Source organism: Pinus tabuliformis, chromosome 5_1, assembly GCF_031772625.1.
Source record: "Pinus tabuliformis cultivar Carrire ecotype Pingquan chromosome 5_1, CPIR1, whole genome shotgun sequence".
Classification (NCBI taxonomy): Eukaryota; Viridiplantae; Streptophyta; class Pinopsida; order Pinales; family Pinaceae; genus Pinus; species Pinus tabuliformis.
In genome coordinates this window covers 570,325,793-570,337,780 of record NC_142305.1, presented here as the reverse complement: position 1 = coordinate 570,337,780, position 11,988 = coordinate 570,325,793, and the positions used below count along the sequence as shown (strand labels likewise).

General features: G+C 32.7%; 1 protein-coding gene across 1 annotated transcript; it reads left to right on the top strand.

Annotated features, from left to right (window-relative positions):
- Positions 1-5,038: 5,038 nt before the first annotated feature.
- On the top strand, positions 5,039-11,448 carry LOC149166112 (ribonuclease 1-like). Its single transcript, XM_089430048.1, has 5 exons — positions 5,039-5,049; positions 5,334-5,368; positions 10,606-10,640; positions 10,769-10,924; positions 11,026-11,448. Exons 1-5 carry the CDS (start codon positions 5,039-5,041, stop codon positions 11,446-11,448), a joined length of 660 nt encoding a protein of 219 aa, XP_089286174.1.
- Positions 11,449-11,988: the final 540 nt, after the last annotated feature.

The following is an 11,988-nucleotide window of genomic DNA, read 5'->3' as shown; positions in this document are numbered from 1 at the left end:
TTCTAAAGAGTGGTTTCAATGAAAGAAATAGATCAATGGATGCATAAGGCTTGGTAACATTTATTAAGGAAAATTCCTACTTTCATGGTGAGTGCAATTTAATGATCATCTCTCTGGTCAATTAGTGTCGATGCAAACATAGAAAACAACAATATATTAACAATAAATCAATTTGGAGGGGTGATTTGAAGTATTTCACATTGAAATTGAAGATAGTGTAAAAATATTAAATCTAAGAAAATTGATTGGGTTTCTAGATATATGATTTTTATTTATAAAGATTGTGCACAACTATGTGAAATTTGAGTTTTTCTAATATTAGGTTCTTGATTTTTTGAAAAATCTAGTACATAAATGTTTCTATTAGTGATAACTCTAAGTGTTTAAATAATATAATTTTCCTAAGAAAATGATAGAGTTGTAGCTAACAAATTGTCCGTGTGTAGAACTATTTTTATGAAGAACTATTTTTCAAAATTTATAATCATATTTTGGTTTTAGTTTTTTGAATTATCAAATTCATTATATGCTTCAATCTAAAAGGGCTTCTATTAGTGCTATGTAGAAGGGTCTTAACATTATTAAATAAGATTTATATTTTAGATGGAATATCTTAGTGTATATTGGTGCACCATTTAATTTATTTTAAAAATAATTAAAATAATTAGAAAAACATAGAGAAAATCAAAAGTATAATCCCTACAATCTTTTTTTCTAGAATCCCAACTATCTTGAAATGTCAAACATAATATGTCATAGGTTGTTTTCAAGTTCATAATGATTAGTTCATTGAGATGATCATCTTTATTTGGATTGTCCTTTCACATTCACCCAACTTCAATTGCAGCTTGCTAAAGAAATTTAAGTAATATTAAACTCTTCCAAAAGGAGGGAGTATCAATGGAAATCAAATTTTCTTTAATTTGGATAACTTGAATGTTGTTGACCTTATCAAATAGTGTTTTTAACTTTATCCCTCAAAATGAAGGTGAATCTCCCTCAAAAATTTTGTGGCAATGATTCCTAGTACCTCACCCTTCTTAATATTGATGTTTAACTTCTATTGATCATCCTTTATCTCTAGGATAGTAATCTTTATAAGCTATTCTAGTTCCTTAATATCTAGTAAGGTCTCTATATATTGTGCCCATGTTCCATTGTTGTTTCCATATAAGATCATGGTAGGTTTTACCCTAGAACAAATTATGTTTATAATTTGAAACCCTAAGTTAATCATTATATAGATATGGCTCAATAAGAGTGATCTAGATGATCCCTTCCAAAAATAGGAAAGGCAATAGCTTGAGTATTTAAACTAGTAGTTCTAATACAATGTTAGTGACTAGGGAATTAGGTAGATGAAAGAGAAAACGTTTCAAGAAGAAGCAGTGTTGAGAGACACCATTACAACTCTCAAGCACAAGCTAACATAACTCAATACATGAAGAACATATCAAAATTGATTAGACCACATTTCATATTTATTCGTTTGTTGTTGTTAGATTGACCCATAAGGCCATCCTATTATAGCACCACGATGTAAATATTTTCCTTGAAGTGAAAAATATCTAATCCATATAAAATAACAATGGTGCTTGATATATTCCTTGAAGTTGACACATTCTATTTGATAACCAAATATTTTAGTTAACTCTTCTAACTAGTCAAATTCTCTATTGACCATTCAATTGACTACTCATCCTACTATTAATCATTAATTGATTGTCTCTATAAGATCTAGATGTGTGATGAATTTCCAAAGCTTGCTATTCCAACATGGCTTTTAGAAAACTAAAATAAAAATATTATAAAGTTAATAATTTAAGTTTATTTTACAATCAATTTGAATGAATGTATGAAGTAAATATGACCTATACATTAAAAAAAAATTGGAGTCTTCCTCCCCTTATAAGCTAGGGTATCTGACTTGGGAGGAATAAATTAATTTTTCCATGGAAAAGAAATAAGTCCATATTGTATTGGGGCTTAGGTGATTGTGTTATATGAACTCATCCCATTGGGAGAAACAAGGTCCAGATCCTGCACTATAGTCACTGAACAAATTAACCAATAACGACCTTCGACTTATTTTGATGGTTCATCCTAAGAAATAGGCTTATGTGGAGGTGGTGAAATCCTTTATCTAAATGAGAATCACTCTTTTAAACTAAAGAGTGGATTGGGTCATGGGTCCAACAATTTTGTTGAACTTTTTAGCCTCAAGTTGCTCATTCTATTCGCCATTGAGAAAAGGTGCTCACAATTACATGTTTTTGGCGATTCACAGGGGGTTATAGATTGGTTTAATCAACATTTTATTTGTCATTCGCACACACTTAGTCTTATCGAGAGGAAGTTTTTATGATTGAAAGGAATTTTGATCTCATGAGCCATCATCATATTTACAAGGAGAGGAACATCATTTCTGATCATGTTTCCAAGGAAGGCGCACAACGAGCTCGGGGGCTATGGTAGATTTTTGAACAAAATGGGAATGATAATTATGAGTAGTACCATAGACCCTTTGTTGAGGAACTATAGGCAACTACAGATCTTGACTGGTATGGGGAAAAACTTACTTTCCTTTTTTATCTATATACAATTTTGATTTGGGACAATGATTCTCATATGATAGTGATTCACAAACTATTTTCAACTGTTTGGCATGAATCTTCTAATAGATATTTTTTGAATTTATGTATATTTTTGTAAAAACTAATAACATATATTGACATATCCTTCTCAAGGTTTCTGCAAAGTCAACATATTTTTGATGTGCTACATCATGTATATTTCAACCTTATCTAATGAAAGTTACTATTTTTCTTTGGGGAAAAAACTTATTCTTATATAAATGTATGTGTTAATTAAATATTGACCATGGAAGAAATTACATATTGCTAACATACTATTAAAATTTTTTGATCATCCCAAAAATTAAACTTTGCTTAGATTTATCATATGTATTATATGTGAGAAGGGATGAAAATCAGGAAGTATATTTTTAAAATCAAGAAGTATATTTTTTTTCCTCAATTTTTCTCAATCTAAAAAATATTTCACACTGAGGAATTTATCTCTTTTTATGTGTAATAAACCTTTTGTATTATAATAACAACCCCACAACTTTTGTTATTGAGTCAACCAATTTTAACATGGCATCAAAGAGATGTGCAATTTTTTCCATATTGAATGTAGAGTTGACACATATTTTCTTCAAGATAAAGATAAAATATTTATTAAATAAAAACAATAACATAGACTATAATCAAAACAAAAACATATATACATATTTGGTTTGTTTTAATTGATTAGAAGCACTATAAAACATCAATCTTCTCACTTTCACTCTAGGTACTATAAAATAAATATTTCAATATCTATAATAGCATAACCATAAAAATTAAATGGTATCCATAATAAACATCAAAATACTTTATGAGACATCTCACATTTTTAAGACTAAAAAAATCATAAAAATGATCTTAATTATAACTTTATTTTAATTCATTATTAAATAATTAGGCCCATAGGTAATTTTATTTTGGAATAGGGTTTCCAAAATTTAATTTAACTAATGCATCAATATAAATTAAACGGTTGGTAAATTCCTATAGGCATCAATCCCTAATAAGCATCAAAACACTTACTTCATCATGCATCTCATGCTACTAAATTTTTTAAAATCACATGAATTAATTAAATTATAACTTTATTCAATATTCTCTTTTTGTTTGTTTGATTCAAGCTGAATTTCAAATTAGAATCTCAACGTTTACATAATACTTCATAGTAGGGTGATTTATTATTATTATTATTATTGTGAATTTCAATTACATTACCTCAAAATTCCTTCATATATTAAGAAAAACATCAATTTTCATGCAATGCATGGTCCATGTAAAGACCATAAATAAGAGTTTGGATCATATAAAATGATAGCAACTAATATTGAGAAACTACTAACAACTACCATAAAATAAAATATAAAAAATAAATGTAACTGTCAAGTGGTGAAGTATAACATCAAGAGTTAGATGGAGTAACTTTGGCCATGTCTTGAGCACTTGTTCTAGTTGTTTCACGGGGTTTTGGCTCACATTGTAGATAAATTTTAAGATGATAAGGCCAAGCACTCAAACTATCGAGATATGACCATTGATAACGTTACACCTGCTTGATTTCATTCAGAGAAGAAATTATATCATTCTCATATCCATGTCTCTCCTTAAAGACCCTTCCCAAGAGTGTCTTCATCTACCAGTGGAGGGTGATGGAATTTAATTTTTGGCTCTATCTTCAACTGGTATGTCGAGGGTCAAGAGCCAATTTGGCGACCTCAATTTGAATTTCTAAGTCAGAGTAGGCTTGTCAGTCACTTTCGGTCAATGGCTTCAAGCTGGTGGATTTCTTCTTGAATTTCAAAGGGTGTAGAAGAGTGGAAAATAGATGCAGAATCTTGGTCTTGGGATTAGGTGTGGGGAAAACCCTAATGACCCTTTCCCCCAAACCCCCAATGGTAACGCATTTGTTTTCAGGGCATACTGCACCAAAAAAAACAAAGGACATGATAGAATTATTTCCCAAAATGCCCATAAACCCTAGGAATTTGAGAAGAAAGAACCAAATAAAGGGAAAATCTAGAGAACCCCAAAATTCTACATAGGTTTATTGTAGCTACCAAAAGAAAACAATTGGTAAGGGAGCATAGGTAAGAGACTTCTCAAAGGGTGAAATGACCATTGGGGGTCAAGAATATTCAAATTGCAACTCACCTTCATTGAACTCAAAACATTGCCTATTAACTTCCACTAGTTAAAAGTAGAGCTAGAGAATGAATTGGAAAAACCAAAGGAGTTGGAACTACATAAAGTTACCAAGCATTCATTGACTTGCTAGAGTAAAGGATGCGTAGTCGTGAGAGCTCATAACTTTCCACCACATCCTGCTCCTTCAATGATAAGCTCCTTGGTTTTTGTTAGTGCCCCATGAGTTTAATCTATTGCATGCCTATAGCTCCTCCCCTTATCATTACGCAATGACTATTGTGTGGGTGGTAGAGTCCCATTATGAATAGTCAAGCCACCACAAAAACTAGTGCATGTCAATCCATGGCTTCAAAATAAAGTTGTTTCTTGAGCTAGAAGGTAGAACCACAAAACTCCACATACCCTACCTTTTCTCTACCAAATGTATGTCCAACATTGTCAGACTCCCAAATGAATTGTCCCACTAGCAGTGGAGGTGAGGTCCCGACACACTAGAAAAGTTATAGAGTGAGATCTCTCATCCTATAACATTCAAGAAAAATGCAGTTCCTCATAAGGATGAAGGGTTGTGAATGTTGTTCATATATGTGTTGCACAGGGTGTGTTGGCCACACTACCCCCGCCCTCTTAAATGTGATGTGATGTAATAGGGTGGCAAGTTCTCTCCCGCGCCTCTAACATTTACACTTCCAACACCCTAATCAAAGAATTTAAATAATAATAATAATAATAATAATAATTAATAATATTATTATTATTATTATTATTATTATTATTATTATTATTATTATTGATAAAATTAATTAATATACAAGTTAAATATATATACATTTTAAGAAAACATGTAATGAGATTTTGAACTATGGAGATTCACCCCCACTTTATCATGGAGATTCTGAATATGGAAATAGTATTTGTTACAGTACCATTGGCCAATACCATGGCTCATCAATACCACATGCCTAAACAATCATAACACATTTCATATGTCACTTGTTCATATGAATTCTTTTAATTATTGAGTTTAATTAAAAGGGGGGAATACATACCTACTTTGGAAATAAATTTCAATTTGAGAACAAATTTTGGTCTTTTCATTTGTGTAACTATTAAGAATATTCTAGAATATTTTATTGAGGAGAAATCCTACCATCTATCTAATAATAAACAATAAATAAATTAAAATTGTGAAAGGTTTATTCCAAAATAGGCATGCTTATTGGCATAATTATCAATAATTATTAGGTGGATGTTAGGGATTTAACCTCCAAGGAATATTCTAGAATATTTATAGTTGTATACACAAATCAAAGGTTGAGATTTATATCCAATATAGTTATGCCCTCTTTGCCCTTTTATTCAAATTGATTAATTAAAAAAATATATCATATGAACAAGTGTCATAGGAAGTGAGTTATGGTTTTTGGACATGTGATATTGACAAGCCATGGTATTCGCCCATGGTATTGTAACAAAGACTATTTGATAGATTAAAAATCACCATGGTAAAGTGGGGGTAAATCTCCATAGTTAAGTATATTGTTATATGTTTTCTAAAGGTCTATATGTTTAAGTTATATATTAGTTCCTTTTATAATTAATAATACTAATAGTAATTTTCTCCCGGATGCGGGTGATTTCATCGCGCGATAGGCATGTGGCTCGTCACATGGGCAGGTGTTAGCCCGGACGAGCCACAATGAAACAGCACGCAGGCACAGTTAATGCGATTAAGGGAGAGGTAACTTGGGTCTTAAAGCCCGTCTCTTCGGCATTCATTGCGCAGCAGAGAGCGATGTTGATGGCGCTCCTTAAACCTGAACCCAATGCCGCCTTCCCGCATTCCTTCAAGCCGTCCGAGCAAGCGCTGGCAGAGACGGAACATTCTCTGGTTCAGTGTAAGATTTCTCAGAGGAATTCTTGTCTGGAGATGCAGAGAGAAAGGCCCAGGATGAGCAGTCGTCGTGGCGGCTCCAGGGGACGTGCTGCAACACAGAGGCCAGTCGTTTCGCCTTCCTCCTCGGTGGAAATCACTTCTGAGCAGCATAGGAACTCAAGCAGACTTGCAGGCCACAGCAATATGTGAGTGTGGGGAGAAATTATGGACTGTGGACATGTGGAGCATCCGGCTGTTCGCTACCAGATCCCCTGCACTCTGGAGAACAACACTCTCATTGTCTCAGTCTCGGTGGAACACTGCAGCAGTCTCAGGGGGCAATTGGAAGACTTGAATGTGCCAATGGTTGATATGCAAGTTCCTGCGGTTGATATGAGGCGGCCAACTAGAGAAGACATTCCCCCAGCCACACAAGCAGCTGATGCTGGCCCCAATGAGCCGGTACAGAGGTCTTTGCTCTCAGACACGGAGAAATCCCAGAAGCTCAAAGGCAAAATGAAGGATGAGCCTTACACAACTGATGAGGATTAGCTCAGCCATCATTCTGATCTTCGCTGCCGGGAAAGGAACGCAACTCTCTGTTCGTCTCTTCTGCTCTCTTTGTCTGTTTGTCATTCTGTCGATGTATGTGTCCAATGTGTCGATTTTTATGTCCACTGTGTCGGTTTATATGTTGTCTGTCGATTTATGTACCCACTGTGTCGATTCCTATGTCCACTGTGTCGGAACTTTGCACCGTGTTGATCCATTTTTGTAACAGTGTCATCACTGAAAGGTCCATTATGGGGAAATTGCCAATCTCTCTGGAGATGCAGGGCCACTGCCCTGATGTAAAAATTGTTGTAATTTTTGATATTTTGTAATATAAATAGCTTAGTCTTACGCAGAAAAAAAATAAAAAATAAATAGTAATAGTAATTTTAAATAAAGTTATAATTTAGTTAGTTTTTATGATTTTTTTTAATAATTTTAGCAATGTGAGATGTACTATTGAAGTGTTCTAGTGCTTATTATCAATTGATGCTTATTGGAAATTACCAACCATTTAATTTTACCATGGAAGTCTTTAATTGTAAATAGGCTTTGCTACAATATCATGGTTTATTAATAAAACATGCCCCAAAAATCATAACTCATTTCATACAATACTTGTTCATATTATATCACAGTGATTGATCTCTAATATGTTTAGAAGTATTTGCTAATAAACATTTTGAATATGATTGTTAAAACTTTAATTTAATTATCAATAACTATTAGTTAAATGGTATGGATTTAACCTCCATTGAATATTTTTAGTAGTATTCACAAATCAAATAAGACTTATCTCAAAAGTAGTTATGCCTACATATGGTTTAAAGTAAATTGATTAATTAAAAAAAATGTGATATGCACAAGTGCCATATGCAATGAGTTATTGTCTTTTGGGCATCTGTTATTGATAAACCATGGTATAAACTCTTGGTATTGTAACAAAGACTATTTATATATTAAAAATATACAACAATATGCATTACTTTTTTATAATAATAATAAAAGGTATATTTAGTTAAATTTTGTGATTTTTTTAATTTTTTAATTTTAGCAATGTAAGATGTATCATTAAATAATTGTTTTCATAGTTTATCATAAATTGATGTCTATCCACATTTTCCAAATATTTAATTTATATAGATACGTTTTATATATATGTGAATGATGTGTAAAATACTTAATTAAACATGGATATTACCTAATAGATCTCTTTCTCTTAAAAATTGAAATAATTTTATATTAATTTAAAAATTAAAATGAAACTCAATTCGATTTATTTCCAATTTGTAATTTATTCATTTAAAAAATATTGATTAAAAAATAAAAATGATGAATAAAATATTTTAATATTAATAATTAAGTTAAATATTTTATATAGGACAATAATTAAAAAACATATATTTAAAAATATATTATAAATATCATTTTAATCTAAACAATAAAAATAATAAATAAAATATATTTAATATCAACTACAAATATAAATATAGATATATATAAAATAAAATATTTTAATATTAACTCTATATATTATATATAACACTTAAATTAAAATACATGTGTGAGTCAACTCTTTTTGTCAGCTTAGCTATTCCCTACAAGATCACAACCAAGAACCAAATCCGCTTAATTTGATAGATATTCTGCAATTCCGCGTTTTAACATTGGAATGTTACGACAATGCACATTGGAAGTGGGGACCGCCCTTTTTCGAAACCGAAGAAATCTTTTATTTGAAATCGAGGGCAGCCAAGCTGTCGGTACCCGCACCGGCAGCAATCGATGGATTAATAGATTATACAATTGAAGATGGAAATGAAATGGAATGGTTTTTGATGATGTTTACAGGTTTTTGTAGTTTAGGGGAAAACTTATTATCGTTTAATTTATATTCAGATTTTTTTAGTTGACTTTGTGTAAAAAAAATTGTTTTTGTTTTTTTTTAATTTTGTCCTTTTATAAAGTTTATTAAGACCGTTCATCTTTATGTTGCTATTAAACTGATTATCAATGACTTCATACATTGCACACTCTTTGATAAAATGTTATTTTGTTTTTAACTCCTTTTTGTTGCAAAAAATGCAAGTTCATTTTTACCAATCTTCATCTTCTTTGCTATTAAACTGATTATCAATGACTTCATACATTGCACACTCTTTGATAAAATGTTATTTTGTTTTTACCTCCTCTTTGTTGCAAAAAATGCAAGTTCATTTTTACCAATCTTCATCTTCTTTAGGGAGGGCTCATCTATCAGTTTCACATCTTAGATGATGAGAGCTAATCCGAGCAATTGAAATTTTAGTTGTTCCTTTGATTAAGGAACTCAAATTCACTTTATCATCATGTTTTCACGGTTGGATTAAATTCTTTAACATAATATTCTTTATTTGTGCCTACCTACCTATTTTGCCCACATAGCAGTCCTAAATTTTTCAAACACCCACCTTAGTGTGAAGGCAATGATGCAGATTTATGTCCCATTTTCCTAACCGCTTTCTGTTTTGTTTCATCCATGTCTTTTTCCCGCCTTTCATCCATTTCCTTTCCCAGCAATTTAGCTCTTCTTCAACAATCAATTTGGGTCACTGGGAACTTAGCAGATGAATGATTGCAAATGATTGATTGTTGATGCCTCAATTGGAAACATACCAGCTTCAGCTAAAAGATATCATATGGGATATCATATGGGACTGTTGATTTATCTTTGAGGTTACTTGTGATCTAGTGCTTTTGAATTCTTTCTATTTATAGCCATTTGTGGCTTAACATGTTGCTCCTCCATATTTGACAACCACAAAAAATCACTAGCACCACTAATATTCCAAATAAAAATTCTTAGTCTTCCAATCACATAATTTTGTTTATCTACACCAGTTAAAAATAAGGTAAAAAAACTTTCCACTCCCCTTAGATTATCTTTATCTACACCTGTTAAGAATGAGGTAAAAAAACTTTCCACTCCCCTTAGATTATCTTTGATTTACCTGTCTCGCAACTTTGATTATATTTGATTTACCTTTCTCCCAATTAAACCTATCATGAGAATCAATTCCTAAATACTTACTCATGCTCCATTTACTATCTAGGTTTTATTGATTACCTTTCTTCCTTTTCCCCGCATATTCACCGTAATATTTGTTCGATTATTCGAATATTCCAATGCGGTGCAGTAATTTATGCTGAAATTATTTTATAGAGACAGCCCCGCGATAACCGTTTGTCACGCTGTACTTATTCTATATACACAGCCCCGCTATACCCATCTGTCGCTAGAGCAGCAGCAAATACCAGGTTCCGCCATGGAGTTCAACATGCTCATGAGATTGTCGATCACTAAAACTGTAGGTGCCCTATTCATAACATGCTTTTTCATGGGCGCCGTCGAGTTGGATGGAGTACAAGCTCGGGACTTCGATTTCTTCTACTTGGTTCAGCAGGTCCATTTCTCAGTTCAAAACAAAACTACTGAAAACCTAATCAAATTCCTTATTATCTCGAATTTTATAAAGTAGTTCTAACATCGAATCAAGATTATTTCCTGTTTGTGCGTGTATTGTTTTGATAGTGGCCAGGATCCTATTGCGATACAGAAAGTAGCTGCTGCTATCCTACAACTGGGAAGCCTCCGTCGAATTTCTCGATTCATGGTCTGTGGCCAAATTACGACAATGGTGGTTATCCTTCTAACTGCGACAGTAGCAATCCCTTCGATCCTTCACAAGTATACTAAATAAATAGATGGAAATATTACTCTTCAATCCATTTCTGCATTGTGAAATGTTTTGGTTGGATCGTAATAGTAATTAATTTGAATCTGTGCAGATCAGTGACTTGAGAGATGAGTTGAACCAGGAATGGGGATCGTTGGCTTGCCCGAGCAGTGACAGTTTGAAGTTCTGGCAACACGAGTGGGAGAAGCACGGGACTTGCTCGGAGTCTGTGCTGAACCAACACGATTATTTCGCGGCTGCCCTTCGACTTAAAGACAGCGTCGATCTGTTGGGGGCGTTGGAGCAGTCGGGATTACGACCAGATGGGGGAGAACACAGTTTGAGTAGCATCCAGAATGCAGTACAAGGGGCTACAGGAAACTCGGCAGGAATTGAATGTAATACGGACGAATCGGGAAACGATCAGCTGTACCAAATTTATTTATGTGTGAATTCCTCTGCTTCTAATTTTATTTATTGTCCCGTATTGCCTTCCAGCACGTGTTCTTCCCAGGTCGCATTTCCTTCATTTTAGGTTTAAGAGAGTGTTGAAGACCAACAGCTTCACTCACACTAATTCCTGCTCATCATAGATACTGTATTTTCTGGGATGTAAAGACAATATGTCTTTTCATTTAAGATTAGCCATTGTCTCAAAAGATACAAAGATAGGTCAATAGGATTAATTAAATTGGAATTGTTGAATTTTTCTAGAAAAGATGTTGGTTCAAATCTAAAGGATGAGCAATTTGAGATGGCTAAAAGTTTTTTAATTGTTTCATTGGTTTTATTTCAAAAGCTTGAAGGAATTTGAAGAGCATGTATAGAATTATTTTGTGGGATTTGATCTCAAAATCATTGATTTGTAAACACATACTCAATGAAATGTTAATTGGTTGAAACCCTACACAAATGTTTGATATAAACAAATAAGTTGGAAATTTCCATTATTCAGTAAAATTGTAGTACCCAGAAAGAACCAGACCCTTCAAATTGAAAATTAAAAATGCTATTGCATTAAAACCTTCAAACTTGATGGTAACCCTTCAAATCTAGGTAGAACACCGAGAACGAG